This window comes from Parasteatoda tepidariorum, chromosome 8 (assembly GCF_982258835.1).
Source record: "Parasteatoda tepidariorum strain Cologne lab strain chromosome 8, Ptep-v5.0, whole genome shotgun sequence".
Taxonomy (NCBI): domain Eukaryota; kingdom Metazoa; phylum Arthropoda; class Arachnida; order Araneae; family Theridiidae; genus Parasteatoda; species Parasteatoda tepidariorum.
The window spans coordinates 108,803,768-108,823,789 of record NC_141762.1 but is presented as its reverse complement, the minus strand read 5'-3'; the positions used below and the strand labels follow the sequence as shown (position 1 = coordinate 108,823,789).

The window sequence follows — 20,022 nt, the reverse complement described above, 5'->3', positions numbered from 1 at the left end:
TCTAAAGAATATTCTGCCGAATATTTGACTGATCATTCAACCAACTGAATTTTTCACAGAAGGGCCAAATACTCGTTACATCCCTAATTTAAATACAATGTTATTGCAACTTGAGAAATTCATAAAATGGCGGAAAACGGGAATTTTTAAACTGCTCACTGTTTGTAGTTTAGATTTCAATTTTTTGTTGCTTAAGTGATCTTTTTCGATAAAAAAAAGAAACTTTTTTACGATATTAAAAAATCTAATAATTAATAAAATGAAATAATAAAGTACATTACAAAATAAGCATTGAATTTTATTTTCCTATACTATCACAGTTTTGCTTTTATTTTAGGCTTTTGTTTAAAACCTATAAATTTTCTACAATTAAAATATTTAATTTGAATTTATATGACTTAATTATGATAAATTTTTTCCTACTTTCATTCTGTGGGCATAGCAGTTTTTTTTATTTATTAGAATTTACGAGGCGTATCCAGAAAGCAAGTTTCCCTATTTTTTTAAAAAAAAGAACTCATACTTTCAGGAACATATTTTTTGGCAACAAGTACAGCAATGCTTCAGCTATTTTTCAAAATAGCAACATAGAATTGAGTCACTTGTCGTATCATGGGTTCAACTTTTGTATACATCTGTCGTAAAACTCTGCCGCCTGTGAATGGAACCACGTTGTGAAACAGTAAATGCTGACCGTTACTGTGAAACACTGCGGAAATTGCGACGTGCCATTCAAAACAAGAGGCGTGGAATGCTTACTGCATGTGTTGTGCTCATCCATGACAATGCTCTTTCACATACAGCTCGACGCACAGCAGCTGTTGTGCGTTTCGATTACTTCTGAATCGAGTCAGTGTGTTTGAAATATTCTAAATTACGAAAAGTGGACTGTAACAATAAACTTAATATTTAATTTGTATGAAAGAATTACATGGACCAGCAAGGGTCGATCAATCAATGTTTTTACATGGAAAGTAGGTACTTCATGCACTTACAATAGCTATCTTCTTTTTTCAAACAAAACAATTTTATTGAGAGATGTGGCGATGGTTCATCGCTGCAGTTACAAACATCTACTACTACTACTACTACTACAATTTTCCCTCTGGCCCATACGCCCTCTGGCGTCACTTAACATTCCCCCCGATTGAAATTCAATTACATAATTTCAATAAACAATATAACTAACAATAGAATACATAGAACATATGAATACTATTAGAATCATAAAAAATAATGAACAACTAAATTCTGCTATGATTACAAATTGAGAACAAATACAATAGGATAACATGTGCTGATTAAAATACATATAATTATAAACAAAAATTAATTCACTCAAATAATTTCTCCTAAAAAGAATACGCATAAGAAAAACAAAATTTTTTTTTTCATTCAAGAGGTAATATACAAATGTCCTTGACATTTCTCTTGAAAATTTTACCATTAGGCATACGTACATTTACAATTCTTATTTTTCCATCCCTACTTTGAAATATTTCCACTATTCTTCCAACTGACCACTGTGTGGCAGGAAGTTGCTCATTTTTCATTAAAACAAGAGTACCTTGTTTTACATCGTCCTTACTAAATTTCCATTTGGTTCGACTCTGCAAATTATTCAAGTAATCTTTCTTCCACAATTGCCAAATTTGTTGACTAAATTTAGTTACCCTTTGCCATTTGGACAAATGAGTTTCCTTGATATCACTAAGTAGTGGTTCTTGAAGGCCATTTATTGGTCTCCCAATTATGAAGTGACCTGGACTTAATGTTCGAAAATCATCAAAGTTTTCTGACAATGGAATGAGGGGCCGGGAGTTCAATACTCCTTCTATTTCAGCTAGAATAGTTACAAATTCTTCAAGTGTCAATTTTTGGCCACCTATCACTCGTTTGAAATGAAATTTAAAAGCCTTCACCCCAGCTTCCCAAAGGCCCCCAAAATTAGGTGATTTTGGGGGTATAAATTCCCATACAATATTCTCGTTTGAGAGAAAGTTAGACAAGTTTTCATCGCGGGAAGTGACAAGCTTCAAAAGTTTTTTAATCTCCACATTTGCTCCAACAAATGTCTTTCCATTGTCAGACATGATTTTCGAACACTTGCCTCGTCTACCAAAGAAACGTTTCAAACAAGCTATAAATCCTTGAGTGGTTAAGTCTGAAACAAAATCAAGATGTATAGCCTTTGAGCATAAGCAAATAAAAACAGCTACGTAAATCTTATTTAACACTCCTTTACGCTGATTCTTAAATTTTACTATTATTTGTTGAACACTTACAGGCTTATTTTTAAAGCAAATCACACAAGAATGAACAATTTTACGACAATTATTTCTGCCGTTAAGCGGCCAGAATTTCTGTCGAACTTGAGAAACAAGAGTGCTTGTGCACCTAAATGAAAATACTTCAAATGATAATGATTCAAAATTACATCAGTTAATTTATGCTTGCTGGGCAGCACAATGGGAAATTTACTATTATTCGATAAATAAGAGTTTCTAAGTCTGCCACCAACACGAATTAGAGAATTTTCATCCAAGAATACATTTAAACAAGATAACTTACTCCTAGATGGAACTTGTTCACCTTGTTTGAGCCTTTTAAATTCCTCTTGGAACTCACCTGACTGCAATGAAAGCAGAAGCCAATTTTCTGCATGCTTGTTCTCTTCAATGGTTAAGAAGCCCTTATTTTTAGATATTGGATTATGACAATTACGAATAAATCTAAAAATAAAGGATAAAATTCGAATTAGTTTAACAAAACTGTTAGAAAGGTTAAGAATTTGTTCTAAAAAGGATCTATCATTGGTGGTAATTAGAGAAACAGATTGAATGTCATTAGGATCACGAGCAGTGCACTTTTTCAAATTAATGTCTTTAGGAGATTTGAGTTCACGCAAATAGAGAGTATCTGCCACACTCTCAGCTGTTTGTTGTGGAAAGTCAGTTTTTTGAATCAAATGGGATAGACCGTTCCACCACAAATCATTCACTAATATTTCTTGAACAGAAAGTCCTCGAGAAATGGCATCTGCAGGATTGTTCTGAGATGAAATATGATTCCATTGAAAGGTGTCTGTAAAATGCTGAATTTGAGTAACCCTGTTACTCACAAAGGTCTTTAATAAATGAGGAGAGCTCCTGATCCAGGCTAACGCTATAGTGGAATCAGTAAACAGCATTACTCCGTTTATGTCTAACTTTAGAGCAGTTAAAGATTTTCGAACAAGTTGAGCTAACAGAAGGCAAGCTGAAAGCTCGAGTCGAGGAATAGTCATTGTCTTTAATGGGCAAACTCTTGACTTACTGCATAGAAGGTGGCTGCAGATAGAACCATTTAGAGAGATACTTTGGAGGTAAACAACAGCTCCATACGCAGATTCGGATGCGTCTGCAAATCCATGAATAAAGATCTGACTTGCTTTGTTTATGATGACATGACGAGGAATCTTGAGCTTTTCGAGTAGAGGAAGAGCTGATACAAATTTATGCCATTCTTGAGCAGCGGATTGAGGTAGTGGATCAGGCCAATCAATTTTCAGCAACCACAGTTGTTGAAGGAAGATCTTTGCCTTTGAAATCACAGGGCCAACCAATCCTAGTGGGTCGAAAATGCGAGCTATCTCGGACAAAACAGATCTTTTCGTATAGGATGGGTTTGAATTCACAGAAACTTTGTAAGCAAAGGTGTCGCTAGAAGGGAACCACTGCATTCCAAGAGTCTTTACACTTTTTTCTTCTGGTGTATCATCAAATGGATACATTTCCGTATCCCCAAGTTGCAGATCCGGATGATTTGAACACCACTTGTGGAGCTCCGTTCCACCGCAAGATAGCATTAGTGTCAATTCTCGTTGAATATCTTTAGCTTCTTGTAGATTAGATGATCCCGATAGGCAATCATCCATATAAAAATCTTGTATTGCAGAAGCTGCAAGAGGAAATTTGCTTTTTTCATCGATGCCAATTTGTTGGAGAGTTTTTTGAGCAAGATAAGGAGCACAAGTAGTTCCGTATGTAATCGTTTTCAATTCATAAACACGAACTGGTTCATCCTTTCCTTTCTTCCAAAGAATTTTCTGCAAGTGAGTCTGTGATGGGTTAATTTCTATCTGACGGAACATTTTCTTTATGTCCACGGAAAAAGCATAAGAATGCTTTCGAAACCTGAGCATAATAGAAAATAAATCATCTTGTATGATACCTCCTTTAAGCAAAAAGTCATTCAATGATTTTTGATTTGTAGATTTAGCACTAGCATTAAAAACGACGCGGAGAGTAGTACTCGAGTTTTCCGGTCTGTAAATACCATGATGAGGAAGTACAAAATCCAAATTCAAATTATCTTCCGATGTTACTTCAACCATGTGGCCTAAATCTTCGTATTCTTGCATAAAATCAGAATAAAGTTTTTGCATATTAGGATTTTTTTCTAATTTTCTCCATAATTGTTCTAACCGCAAGGATGCCAAAGCTTTAGAATCACCTAATTCTACATTATCAGAATTTAACGGCATTTGAACAACATATCGTCCGTCATCCTTTCGATAATGTGTTTCTTTAAATTGTTTGTTGCAAAAAGCCAATTCATCACTGATTATTTTCTTTTCCTCAACCGCTTCTATTTCCCAGAATTTTTTAATTGAATTATTTATATCTTCCAAAGTCAAAAAACAAAGATTACTTGAAAATAGATTTGTTTCCGTTTTTGAATAATCAATACTTCCTGAGACAATGTAACCAAAACAAGTGTTCTGTAAAATTAAGTTGTTAGTTTTTAAACAAATCTTTCCTTCTTTTAAAAAATGGAAAAATAATTCAGCTCCCAATAATATCTGTACTTTATTTGGTTCATAGAAATGAGGATCAGCTAATGTTACGTTAGAGGGAAGTTTCAAATCAGAAAGATTTAGAGTTCTAGAAGGGGTTAGTCCAGTTATTTTTGGAACAATTAATAAATCCACACAGCGTTTGAAATCATCGTTTAAATTAGATAAACGAGTGGTCATAATAGATTTAACGCTGAAAGAACTGTCATTTAATCCGCTAATCGGAATATTTATTTTTTCCTTTTTTATTCCTAGAATATTTGCTGCTTCACTACAAATAAAATTCGATTGGGCTGCAGAATCAAGAACAGCTCTCAAGGGTATTTTTTTATTATGCGAATCTTGGATGTAAATTATAGCAGTATTAATCAAAACAAAATTTGAATTTCCAGATGTGAGAAGCGCCGAGCTTGCGGTTTCGATATTTGATGAAGGAGGGGTAGAGGGGGGAGCGACCTTCACATCGGGAATCGTAAATTGAGTGGGCGAAATGAAATAATTATTATCCCGGTGAAGCATTGAATGGTGAGATTTTTTACAGAAACATTTTGTTTTCGTTTTGCAAAAAGCTACAGTATGATTTGGGCGAAGACAATTTATGCATAATTTATTTTTCTTTACAAGTTCATATCTTTCTGAAACACTATAACTTTTAAAAATGGAGCATTGATAAATAGAGTGGGAAATATCTTTACATATAACACATGCATTAGGTTGAGAATTAAGTAATGCGCTTTTTGATCGTTGAAATGAATTACTAGAAAGTTTATTCATAGGGGTAGAGGTTTTCGCTTGCACATTTCTATTGATAGAATCCAAAACATGACTTCTTTTTTCCATAAATAACAACAAATCGTCTAAAGACGGGATATCTTGTGTTTCTAACGTTAGTTCAAATTGGATTCTGGTATTTTTATCTAGTTTCGGAATTATTATATTTATAAACAATGCATCCGAAAGGCTATTTCTTTCAAAATTAAGCAATTTCAAAGATCTGATATTTTTGTTTACACTGTCTAAAAGATCTCGTAAACTCTTTGCATTTTCATTAATCATAGAAGGATAATTAATTATATTGTTTATATGCGTATCAATTAAAACACGTTTATTTTCAAATCGTTCGGTTAAAGCTTTCATTAATGAAACATAAGTATCTTCACTGGTTTCAATTAGTTTTGCTTTACCTTGTAAACATGAGCGTAAATAAAATAACTTTTGTGCATCTGATAAATAAGTATGACAATTGATTAAGTTTTCAAAAGCTAACTTAAAGTTATTAAATTCTTCATAATCACCATTAAACATAGAAAAAGGAATAGTAGGTAAAGAAGAATGAAATAGTTTTGGTTTATCTTCATTAATGTATTTATCTTTTATACCAGTACAGTTAGATACACTTTGAATTAATAAAAGAAGACTTATCTGTGTTTTGTTTATTCTTTCTTCAATCTCCAACAGGGATGAATCGATCTCTTCTATATCTTCATCTTTTGCAATTTTGTAGTATTGTAGCCGTAGATTTTCCAAATCAGTTTCAAATTTCTTGAGATTATCTAGTTTATGATTTAATTCAATGAGCGTTGGTTTCTCTTCCACCGCAGACATTGCTTTAATTGACGTAACGTAATGTTCTAAATTTGTTAATTTAGCTTTCAAAGCTCCACACTGACGATTCGCTGTCTTAATATCCATTTTTATTTGTTCAAAGTTCCGGCTAGGCGTGGACCATTGTGTGCGTTTCGATTACTTCTGAATCGAGTCAGTGTGTTTGAAATATTCTAAATTACGAAAAGTGGACTGTAACAATAAACTTAATATTTAATTTGTATGAAAGAATTACATGGACCAGCAAGGGTCGATCAATCAATGTTTTTACATGGAAAGTAGGTACTTCATGCACTTACAATAGCTATCTTCTTTTTTCAAACAAAACAATTTTATTGAGAGATGTGGCGATGGTTCATCGTTGCAGTTACAAACATCTACTACTACTACTACTACAATTTTCCCTCTGGCCCATACGCCCTCTGGCGTCACTTAACAGCTGTTTTGACGAAATTTGGCTCGGAGTTGTTTGATCATCCACCCTACAGCCCTGATCTTGCTCCCAGCAATTTTCATGTTTTCTTGCACCTCAAGAAATTCCTGTCCTCCGGTGAGCTTTTCGGCAACGACGAAGAGCTGAAGACGTCTGTCACACGCTGGTTCCATTTACAGGCGGCAGAGTTCTACGACAGAGGGATACAAAAGTTGATCCCACGATACGACAAGTGTCTCAATTCTGGTGGTGGCTATGTTGAAAAATAGCTGAAATATTGCTGTACTTGTTGCCAATAAATATGTTCCTGAAAGTATGAATTCTTTTTTAAAAAAAAATTGAGAAACTTACTTTTTGAATGCGCCTCGTAATTCTAAAATGAATTTTCGTATTGCATGATATGATAAAAAAAAACTTTTCTTCAATGTTTATTTATTTTGATAAATCTATTGTTCATATGATAAAAACAGCAATTTTTTTTTGTAAAAAAAATGTTATAAGTTTTTTTACTTTTGAATGAATTCTAAAAATGGAACACCTTTAATTTTTTACAAATATATTACTAAGTTTATTGATAAAAAAATAGAACGCTAATGTTTAAATAAACATTACTATATTAGTCATCAACATGTCTCAATACATGTGCGGCCCTTCGTTATCCAACCTGCTGTGCAAGTGGCCCTTCACTCAAAAAGGTTGTGCACCCCTAGGCTACTTATTATTTTTCGAACGCTACAAATCTTAAAAATGCGCTACTTTTTTTTTCCTAAAGAAGTATTTTCTTTAAATTTTTTTCCCTTCCCATTATAAAATTATTCCGAAAAGTCAGCAGTTTCTTTACCTTTTTTTAAAATTGAAACTCATTTTTTATTGAAAACGCATCTGCTTCAGTTGTGAATTCATGATTTGTTTTGCTGCTCGGAGTCTACTATCTTTCCATATCTATATTTCAAATCGTAGACTCGTGAAATCGAAAAGATATATGGGTGATTCTTTGAAAACTTGAAAATTCGGGAAAAAAAATTCTTTAAATTTAAAGTCTTCAAAAGAATTAACGTTAAGTCCAAAACCTTATACCGAACGAACGTATTTTTAACGTTTATTTGCCCCTTCATGCTGCATGGGAACTCATTGAAATTCAAAAGAATTATTATTTTTATTTATTATTATTTACTCGTCAAAAGAATTATTATTTTTTTTATATGTTTATTTGATTACTTTTATTAATATCTTACAGACAGTCGTGTTGTTTACTGACATTTGCTCAAGAAAAAAATAAAATAGAAATTCAGCAAATTTTGAATGCCAGAAAAATGACATATTAGCTTAGAAGTTAAGAAAACAGTCATTTTAAGCTATAGTCAGTAACTCAATTAAGAAACTCAAAAAAGACAAAGTTGAGAAGTTAATTTTGACTTTTTTATGTAAATAAATTCCAAAAATAATTATTGTGAACAATTTTAATAAATTAGTTAAATATAATGAAAGTGAGAGAGTAACGCACACAATGAGTTATAGTTTTAAATTTTACTACACTTTAATTTGCTAAGAAACAGTTAAAACAAAGAAAACTTTGTAAAATTTCATTAATCTTGAAGATTTCAGAGGAAGCAAAATGTCTGGAAGATATTGGGTAAGAAGCAGACAATTTTGAATTAGTGATATTCTAAGAAATTTTATCACAGTCTTTTTTCCCGGACTACATAAAGTAATTAGCAGTCTGTTTGTCAGCACGAATAATAAAGTTAACTTTAATATCTTTATGAACGAATCCTACAATAAAAATGATAATCTTAGGAATTTGTTAATTAATTTAATAAAAATTTACATTAAAATTAATTTTAAAATAATTTACATCGGAAATTTTTTTATAATATTATTTAAATTTAAAATATTTCAAATAATTTTATTTTACCACTTTATTACATTCCTTAATTTATGCACCCAAGCAACGTTTAAAGACTATGACAGAATTAAATTGTACAGTGATGTTCTTAGTTTATCCTTTATATTTTTAACTATCCGTGTTTTGAAAAAAAAAATAACCTAAAGCCTTTGAGTTAGATATACCATGAATTGTTAAAATAGATTACTTTATCCACTGTAGAAGGAATCAAAAATGTTTTTGTTGTTGTTATGTCCAGAATAAAATTGTGTAGAATAATCGATCTTCAAATAAATAAATAACTTTAATTACATACGAGCATATTACAATGTTTCATAAACTGGGTATTAGGTTAATATTTCCTTTCCCTCTCTTTACATTATAGTGTTTAAAAAATTTTATACAACCGAGTTAATGTCCTGTAATTTATAAGCCAGGAAAATGACAGCCAAGATAATGACAATTTTGTCATTTTACAGCATTTAACATTACTTTAATTTAAGATTTTGGCCTAAGCCGTTTACTTTCCGCAGAAAACATCAGGATTTCTTTAAATAACTGAGATAAATGTAAATAGTTTATGTTATTAATGATTTCAAGAGGACATGAAAATGACAACATAAAAACCATCTCACCTTGTATAATTTTTTGAAATACATTTTGACTCAGAACGTTGGTTCTTTATTCATGCAATTAGACATGTTCTGATAGGATGGTATTCTAATCAATCTCTTAACCTAAGATAATTGATTGCTGGCGCTATCTATTTTGGTTATAAATTACTAAAAAAAGTGCCAGGAAAATGACTGATTTTCATGTGAAAGACAAATTATTGACAGAAAAAATTATTTTCAATAAAGTTTTCTGGAAATAATACCCTCTGCATAAATTCTAGAAATGCTTACAACGGTTGAGATAAAAAAAATTGATATTGAAAAATGTATCGGAAGGTTTGAAGCTAGTTATTATTGGAAATATTGTTTAAGACATACCAGAAAAATAACATTTTGATATTCAATTAAATTTTTTAATTATACAACACTGTCAATGCTAGTGCAAAGTCATTTTAAAATGCTAACAGCAATGCTTTTTTTTTTTTTTTTTTTTTTTTAAAAAAGCTCTTTTTGTAGTATAGTATTAGATCTTGAAGCAAGAGACTGTGAATTGTCATATTTCGTGAGAATCACTCATATAAGGAAAAATGCACGGCGAGTATGATGGGAAAAAATCTTTAACTCCAACCAATATTAACCGTTTTATCTCCCAGAGAAATAAATCACGTGATCTTTAATCTGAGTTAAAACGAAATATTAAATTTGACTATTTAGTATATATATATATATATATATATATATATATATATACAGGGTGTCTCAGTTAAGCGTTTCAGAACTTCTAAGAGGGGTAGGGGGCATCCTGACGACTCGAAATCATATAGCAATGTGAGGTCGGAAATGCTTTCCTGAAGCGGTGACGTACACAGAAGCACCATAAAGAAAAGAGACCGTAAATGAAAAATCGCTATAATAATACATTGAAAAAAAATATATGGTACATGGGCCAAAGTAAGTGTTCGAAGTTTCCCACCGGCTACAATGTACACCTCACATCTCCGGCGCATGGACATTCGAACATTCTGCCATACTCCAGGCATATCTCGCAGGCAGCTACTGCGATTCTTGCAACCAGCATTATCAACAGGGGTGTCATAAACCAGTGTTTTCATATGACTCCAGAAGTCAAGACATGATAGGTCGGGTGACCGAGGAGGCCATATAATTTTTTCAATGCATTATTATAGCGATTTTTCACTTACGGTCTCTTTTCTTTATGGTGCTTCTGTGTACGCCACCGCTTCAGGAAAGCATTTCCGACCCCACATTGCTATATGATTTCGAGTCGTCAGGATGCCCCCTACCCCTCTTAGAAGTTCTGAAACGCTTAACTGAGACACCCTGTATATATATATATATATATATATATATATATATATATATATATATATATATATATATATATATATATATATATATATATATATATATATATATATATATATATATATGTGTGTGTGTGTGTGTGTGTGTGTGTGTGTGTGTGTGTTACGAAGTTTTTTTGGGCTGCAAAATGTTCGAATCCGCTACTTTTGGAGCTCCCATTCGCTACTTTTTAATCTTAAGTTCTGGTAACACTGTTTCAGTTTAGATTTAATTCGCTTGTTGGTAAGATGAGTAATATTTTATGTTTGGCAATATGGCCATTGAAATTTCAATTACTCATTTATAATTCAATGAAAAATATTTCAATGTTATCTATAAATCATGCTCTGATAATCAATCAAAGAAATAAAAGTATATTTCTGGTAGGATTTTGAAAACTTAATTTGTTGTGCTAAGTTGTCATTATTTTCATTTTCCCACATTGTATTAGTTTCTATAAATTTAATGATATTCTACTTAATTTTTATGATGATTTATGTAAGGTTCATTCCACCATGTAAAAAAAGTCCATATAATAAATTTTTCCAGAATGATAGATGTGCTTGTAGTAAATCTATCACCACAGGTGGGACATATGTATCCCACCATTAAGTGCAGCCGGGACATATATGTCCCTGCCTGTAAATTGATAACCGCTTGTCAGAAAAATCCCAAATACTAAATTTGCCTTCTTTGTGGCCTATTTTGTTCTTTTGAATAATAAACGGGACAAAAAAAATCATTTTTTAAAATTCGCAGTCAAAGGGTTAAATAATATACTGATAATTAACCACTAATTAATTGCTAAATAATAATTTACTAATTAATAAGTTAAATACTGATCAATAATTATTTCTTTTTTAAATAGTTATTCGGGATTAAGTATTAATTAACGTAAGTTATTAATTCGTTTAATTCTCAGCATATTTAGTTTAGTTACGTGAGCACTCAATGGCACTGTTTTTTTATTTTTTTTTCCAAGTTTGGTTTCAAGTTAAATCAGGGTTTGAAAAAACCCGGGGATTTTTGAAAAAACCCAACCTGCCTGGGTTTTATTGAAAAAACCCGGGGAAAATTGGGTTTTTTCATTTAGTGCTCTTAAATTTTACTGTGAAAATATTTTTTTTAATTAAATAGTGTTGTATCAGTAAATACTAAAATTTCATCTGACTTTTACCTGTAATAAAATTAAACTAGAATAAATATTTAATGGTCTTCCATGTTTTTATAATACGATTAATGGAAAGTGAAATTAAAATTACGTATAATTATAAAGAGTATCAGTTACTTGTCCCTTTTTTCAAATATTTAGATAAATATATGCATTTTTAGATACATTTTAACTTTATAGTTTCAAAAAACAAATTAATCTTAAAATTATAGTAAAGCATATATAAAAAATTAAAGCTTATTTTTTTAAAATCAGTAAATAAAACTCTAAATTTGTTTATTGTTGTTTAATGTATCATTTAATAGAAATTTTTTTTGTTTGCTTTCAATATTTTTAAACATGATTAAAAGAAACAAAATAAATTGTGCTCAAATGAAATCTTAAAAATAATATTTAGAAAATCTTAAAAGTAATATTTTAATTTTTAACTGTTTTTTAATTGTGATAAACTTTCTCCAATTGGTTAAAAATTGTCAGCAGATGTTAAGTGTTATCTTAAAAAAAAGGTCCATTTTTTCCTTTATTATTATTATCATACAACAGATTCAAAGTGTCTACATTTCTCTCTTAGATGGTAATACACTTTTACGAGTTTTGTAGCTTTATCTATTCCTAATCTATTTCGAAGTTTACTCTGCACCAAACCAAAAGTTGAAAAGTGTCTTTCGATAGAGACAGAGGATGCTGGTGCTGAGTGCAAAGAAAAAAGAATCGACAGAAATTTTGTGGAAGCTAGGAATTTTATTTATTTATTTACTTATTTATTTTTTTGCCATAATTTTCCACTATTTTTTGATGAAAACTGTTGAATAACAGTGTCAAGCATCATTGATTTTGGAAAATATTCAGGATCGGAAATTTTGAATGCCATAACACGTGGCAGAGATTCTGGATGATGCTTAGAAAGACAGTTTTCTGCTAATTGGTCTTGTTCATCATTTAAAAATTGTCCCCTCGTTTCGGGATCCAGGATGCATATGCTAATAAATGATGTGGCTGAACAGCCTGATTGAATATTTTTACAAAATGTTTATGGGGTTTGAATTCATCACACGATAGTAAGTTAATTCATATTTCAACAGCTTCTGAAATTGAAATGCTTTCTGATTGAAGCTTTTTTAAAGCTTCAGAAACAATTGATATCTGTTTTTCCCAATTGATAGTTTATTGGTAAAGCCAAACATTATTTAATATTTTTGACATATTATTATTAGATTCATTTTGATGTTCAAGAACAATCTCTTCATATTTATGGTAATTATTGGCAAAAGTTTTTATGCGCTCACAATATGAATTCCACCTAGTATCATATGGTCATTGGGTCATCAAGCAGTTTTTTTCATTTGCCCATCCATGTGCTTGATGCACATTTCTAAAATATTTGTTAACTTCAACGATGTGCCCAATTATAGTATTAAGAGATACTTCTTTTTGAACCAAATTAAAAAAAAACAATTTGTGAAAAAAACCACCAAGTGGGTTTTTTCAAAGTGGGCCCACTTGGGGAGCCCTGGTTATATGTATTTTATATTAAGTTTAAATAATGCATTATCACTAGTACATATTTGAATCTTCTTTATTGTTAAGTACATTACGTTTCATAATTTTTTAACTCCAGAATTATAAAATATAAATGCAGTAATATAAAAGGAACAAGTTTATTAATCTTTTTGTTTTCACACACATTTATTTACTATATTTATTAAACATATGGATATTACCTATTATAAAATTATTATCTGTAAATATTTATAATCCGGAAAAACTAAAATTTCATCTGACTTGAGTTAAATAAAAAACTGAAATAAATATTTATAATCAGTAAAAACTAAAATTTCATCTGACTTGAGTTAAATAAAAAACTGAAATAAATATTTAATGGTCTTGCATGTTTTTATAATAAGATTAATAGAAAGTGAAATTAGAACTATGTATAATTATAAGGAGTATCAGTTACTTGTCCCATTTGTTTTCAAATAATTAACACTAGGTAAATGATTTCATTTTTCGATAAATAATTTTAAAAAGTTCTCTTATAAAAAGTTTTAGCTTTTTTTTTTTAAAGCCAGAAAATAAAACTGTTTAAATTTGTTAATGTATCACTTGGTAAAAAAAGAAAAAAATTGTTTCTTTTCAATTTTTTTAAACATATGAATTAATAATAATAACCTGTTTTTTAATATATAAAGCATGCAACTATATTTGAAAAATTGATCTTTTCAGACTATATTATTTAAATTTTTATTTGATTTAATATCATTAAAATATTACTTTTTGAAAAAACCCACTTGAAGTTTTCAATAGCACCTACTATAAAATTATATGAAGATTCGAGTTTCTTTTACTTTACTAATATTAAAAACTTAATCATATAAATCATGCAACTCCATTTGAAAAATTTATGCTGCACAATAAATTATATAAAAATAAATACGAAACAATAAGTTTTAGTAAAAAAAAAATTTTTGAAAAAACCCACTTATCGTTCTAAGTGGGTTTTTTCAAGGTGGGCCCACCCAATAAAACCCGAGCGGGTTTTTTCAAAGTGGGCCCACTTGGCGAACCCTGAGTTAAATTGTACTGAGGACACATTCTGTAATTTATCTGATGTGGTGGGTTAAATAATATACTGATAATTAACCACTAATTAATTACTAAATAATAATTTACTAATTAATAAGTTAAATACTGATCAATAATTATTTCTTTTTTAAATAGTTATTCGTGATTAAGTATTAATTAGCGTAAGTTATTAATTCATTTAATTCTCAGCATATTTAGTTTTGAACGGTGACATGAGCACTCAATGGCACTGTTTTATTTATTTATTTTTCAAGTTTGGTTTCAAGTTAAATTGTGCTGAGGACACATTCTGTAATTTATCTGATGTGGTGGGTTAAATAATGTACTGATAATTTATGTACTGATAAATAATGTACTGATAATTTATCTGATGTGGTAATCAAATCATTTGTTATTTGCGGGAATGATAGTCTGTGTGTCCTTCTTACAGAGAGCTCGACAGAAGAATGGCAAGGCTCTCCATGATAAGATCTAGAAGAGATGCTGACGAGGATCCCAACCTTGCCATCATTAGGGTAAGTGTATTTTAACTGTCTTGTTATAATTTCTTATCATACTCTTCAATCCCTGTCTATTTTAATTTCTCAATTTATGCCTGTTTTTCTCTTCTCAGTCAAAAATTATATTTAATTTAATTTTTAAGTCGATTATCGCTCTTCATGCGTTTTTTTAGTGCTAGTCCGACGGAAAACGTAAACTCGTTCCACTCTGTGTGTGTATGCATATATATATACAGTTCACAAAATCGGACCCTGGTAGTAATTTTTTTTTCACAATTTTGCAAAAACGGACCTTTCACACAATGTCTGGACAGACCCCTGCAATTAAAAATAAGTATGATTCAACTCTAGCGCTAAAAATATCTATTTAGAATTTAAAAACTCCTTGAAAAAGCTTTTTGCAATAACGAACCCTATTTGCACAAATTCGCAAAATCGGACCCTGTTTATAATTTTTTTTCGCAATTTGGCAAAAACGCACCTTTCACAAAATGTCTGGTCTCCCTGCAATCAAAAATAAGTAAGATTCAGCTCTAGCTCTAAAAATATCTATTTAGAATTTAAAAACTCCTTGAAAAAGTTTTTTGCAATAACGGACCCTATTTGCACAAATTCGCAAAATCGGACCCTGTTAATAATTTTTTTTTCGTACTTTTGCAAAAACGTACCTTTCACACAATGTCTGGACAGACCCCTGCAATTAAAAAGAAGTATGATTCAGCTCTAGCGCTAAAAATATCTATTTAGAATTTAAAAACTCCTTGAAAAAGTTTTTTGCAATAACGGACCCTATTTGCACAAATTCGCAAAATCGGACCCTGTTTATAATTTTTTTTCGCAATTTTGCAAAAACGTACCTTTCACACAATGTCTGGACAGACAACTGCAATTAAAAAGAAGTATGATTCAGCTCTAACTCTAAAAATATCTATTTAGAATTTAAAACCTCCTTGAAAAAGTTTTTTGCAATAACGGACCCTATTTGCACAAATTCTCAAAATCGAACCCTGGTTGTAATTTTTTTTCACAATTTTGCAAAAACGGACCTTTCACACAATGTCTGGACAGACCCCTGCAATTAAAAAGAAGTATGATTCAGCTCTAACTCTAAAAATATCTATTTAGAATTTAAAACTTCCTTGAAAAAGTTTTTTGCAATAACGGACCCTATTTGCACAAATTCTCAAAATCGGACCCTGGTTGTAATTTTTTTTCACAATTTTGCAAAAACGGACCTTTTACAAAATGTCTGGACAGACCCCTGCAATTAAAAATAAGTATGATTCAACTCTAGCGCTAAAAATATCTATTTAGAATTTAAAAACTCCTTGAAAAAGTTTTTTAGCAATAACGGACCCTATTTACACAAATTCACAAAAGCGGACCCTGGTTGTAATTTTTTTTCACAATTTTGCAAAAACGTACCTTTCACACAATGTCTGGACAGACCCCTGCAATTAAAAAGAAGTATGATTCAGCTCTAACTCTAAAAATATCTATTTAGAATTTAAAACCTCCTTGAAAAAGTTTTTTAGCAATAACGGACCCTATTTACACAAATTCACAAAAGCGGACCCTGGTTGTAATTTTTTTTCACAATTTTGCAAAAACGGACCTTTTACAAAATGTCTGGACAGACCCCTGCAATTAAAAAGAAGTATGATTCAGCTCTAACTCTAAAAATATCTATTTAGAATTTAAAACCTCCTTGAAAAAGTTTTTTGCAATAACGGACCCTATTTGCACAAATTCACAAAAGCGGACCCTGGTTGTAATTTTTTTTCACAATTTTGCAAAAACGTACCTTTCACACAATGTCTGGACAGACCCCTGCAATTAAAAAGAAGTATGATTCAGCTCTAACTCTAAAAATATCTATTTAGAATTTAAAACCTCCTTGAAAAAGTTTTTTAGCAATAACGGACCCTATTTACACAAATTCTCAAAATCGGACCCTGGTTGTAATTTTTTTTCACAATTTTGCAAAAACGGACCTTTTACAAAATGTCTGGACAGACCCCTGCAATTAAAAAGAAGTATGATTCAGCTCTAACTCTAAAAATATCTATTTAGAATTTAAAACCTCCTTGAAAAAGTTTTTTGCAATAACGGACCCTATTTGCACAAATTCTCAAAATCGGACCCTGGTTGTAATTTTTTTTCACAATTTTGCAAAAACGGACCTTTTACAAAATGTCTGGACAGACCCCTGCAATTAAAAATAAGTATGATTCAACTCTAGCGCTAAAAATATCTATTTAGAATTTAAAAACTCCTTGAAAAAGTTTTTTAGCAATAACGGACCCTATTTACACAAATTCACAAAAGCGGACCCTGGTTGTAATTTTTTTTCACAATTTTGCAAAAACGGACCTTTTACAAAATGTCTGGACAGACCCCTGCAATTAAAAAGAAGTATGATTCAGCTCTAACTCTAAAAATATCTATTTAGAATTTAAAACCTCCTTGAAAAAGTTTTTTAGCAATAACGGACCCTATTTACACAAATTCACAAAAGCGGACCCTGGTTGTAATTTTTTTTCACAATTTTGCAAAAACGTACCTTTCACACAATGTCTGGACAGACCCCTGCAATTAAAAAGAAGTATGATTCAGCTCTAACTCTAAAAATATCTATTTAGAATTTAAAACCTCCTTGAAAAAGTTTTTTAGCAATAACGGACCCTATTTACACAAATTCTCAAAATCGGACCCTGGTTGTAATTTTTTTTCACAATTTTGCAAAAACGGACCTTTTACAAAATGTCTGGACAGACCCCTGCAATTAAAAAGAAGTATGATTCAGCTCTAACTCTAAAAATATCTATTTAGAATTTAAAACCTCCTTGAAAAAGTTTTTTAGCAATAACGGACCCTATTTACACAAATTCACAAAAGCGGACCCTGGTTGTAATTTTTTTTCACAATTTTGCAAAAACGGACCTTTTACAAAATGTCTGGACAGACCCCTGCAATTAAAAAGAAGTATGATTCAGCTCTAACTCTAAAAATATCTATTTAGAATTTAAAACCTCCTTGAAAAAGTTTTTTGCAATAACGGACCCTATTTGCACAAATTCACAAAAGCGGACCCTGGTTGTAATTTTTTTTCACAATTTTGCAAAAACGTACCTTTCACACAATGTCTGGACAGACCCCTGCAATTAAAAAGAAGTATGATTCAGCTCTAACTCTAAAAATATCTATTTAGAATTTAAAACCTCCTTGAAAAAGTTTTTTAGCAATAACGGACCCTATTTACACAAATTCTCAAAATCGGACCCTGGTTGTAATTTTTTTTCACAATTTTGCAAAAACGGACCTTTTACAAAATGTCTGGACAGACCCCTGCAATTAAAAATAAGTATGATTCAACTCTAGCGCTAAAAATATCTATTTAGAATTTAAAAACTCCTTGAAAAAGTTTTTTAGCAATAACGGACCCTATTTACACAAATTCACAAAAGCGGACCCTGGTTGTAATTTTTTTTCACAATTTTGCAAAAACGGACCTTTTACAAAATGTCTGGACAGACCCCTGCAATTAAAAAGAAGTATGATTCAGCTCTAACTCTAAAAATATCTATTTAGAATTTAAAACCTCCTTGAAAAAGTTTTTTAGCAATAACGGACCCTATTTACACAAATTCACAAAAGCGGACCCTGGTTGTAATTTTTTTTCACAATTTTGCAAAAACGTACCTTTCACACAATGTCTGGACAGACCCCTGCAATTAAAAAGAAGTATGATTCAGCTCTAACTCTAAAAATATCTATTTAGAATTTAAAACCTCCTTGAAAAAGTTTTTTAGCAATAACGGACCCTATTTACACAAATTCTCAAAATCGGACCCTGGTTGTAATTTTTTTTCACAATTTTGCAAAAACGGACCTTTTACAAAATGTCTGGACAGACCCCTGCAATTAAAAAGAAGTATGATTCAGCTCTAACTCTAAAAATATCTATTTAGAATTTAAAACCTCCTTGAAAAAGTTTTTTGCAATAACGGACCCTATTTGCACAAATTCTCAAAATCGGACCCTGGTTGTAATTTTTTTTCACAATTTTGCAAAAACGGACCTTTTACAAAATGTCTGGACAGACCCCTGCAATTAAAAAGAAGTATGATTCAGCTCTAACTCTAAAAATATCTATTTAGAATTTAAAACCTCCTTGAAAAAGTTTTTTGCAATAACGGACCCTATTTGCACAAATTCTCAAAATCGGACCCTGGTTGTAATTTTTTTTCACAATTTTGCAAAAACGGACCTTTTACAAAATGTCTGGACAGACCCCTGCAATTAAAAATAAGTATGATTCAACTCTAGCGCTAAAAATATCTATTTAGAATTTAAAAACTCCTTGAAAAAGTTTTTTAGCAATAACGGACCCTATTTACACAAATTCACAAAAGCGGACCCTGGTTGTAATTTTTTTTCACAATTTTGCAAAAACGGACCTTTTACAAAATGTCTGGACAGACCCCTGCAATTAAAAAGAAGTATGATTCAGCTCTAACTCTAAAAATATCTATTTAGAATTTAAAACCTCCTTGAAAAAGTTTTTTAGCAATAACGGACCCTATTTACACAAATTCACAAAAGCGGACCCTGGTTGTAATTTTTTTTCACAATTTTGCAAAAACGTACCTTTCACACATTGTCTGGACAGACCCCTGCAATTAAAAAGAAGTATGATTCAGCTCTAACTCTAAAAATATCTATTTAGAATTTAAAACCTCCTTGAAAAAGTTTTTTAGCAATAACGGACCCTATTTACACAAATTCTCAAAATCGGACCCTGGTTGTAATTTTTTTTCACAATTTTGCAAAAACGGACCTTTTACAAAATGTCTGGACAGACCCCTGCAATTAAAAAGAAGTATGATTCAGCTCTAACTCTAAAAATATCTATTTAGAATTTAAAACCTCCTTGAAAAAGTTTTTTGCAATAACGGACCCTATTTGCACAAATTCTCAAAATCGGACCCTGGTTGTAATTTTTTTTCACAATTTTGCAAAAACGGAC

At 30.9% G+C, this 20,022-nt stretch overlaps 1 protein-coding gene across 1 annotated transcript; it reads right to left on the bottom strand.

The window, feature by feature from the left end:
• Window positions 1–1,391: 1,391 nt before the first annotated feature.
• Window positions 1,392–6,529, bottom strand: LOC147806674 (uncharacterized). Its single transcript, XM_087149701.1, has 3 exons — window positions 5,849–6,529; window positions 2,572–4,762; window positions 1,392–2,164 (listed from the first exon to the last, which is right to left on the bottom strand). Exons 1-3 carry the CDS (start codon window positions 6,527–6,529, stop codon window positions 1,392–1,394), a joined length of 3,645 nt encoding a protein of 1,214 aa, XP_087005827.1.
• Between the last annotated feature and the right edge of the window lie 13,493 nt (window positions 6,530–20,022).

Excerpts from the sequence above, each read along its gene's own strand:
- LOC147806674 (XM_087149701.1), bottom strand. The coding sequence starts at position 6,529 with ATGGATATTAAGACAGCGAATCGTCAGTGTGGAGCTTTGAAAGCTAAA. Across the intron at positions 4,763-5,848 it reads TACGAGATCTTTTAGACAGT|AACACTTGTTTTGGTTACAT; the intron begins GTAAACAAAAAT and ends TTAATTTTACAG. Across the intron at positions 2,165-2,571 it reads TGAACAAGTTCCATCTAGGA|ACTTAACCACTCAAGGATTT; the intron begins GTAAGTTATCTT and ends ATTTTGTTTCAG.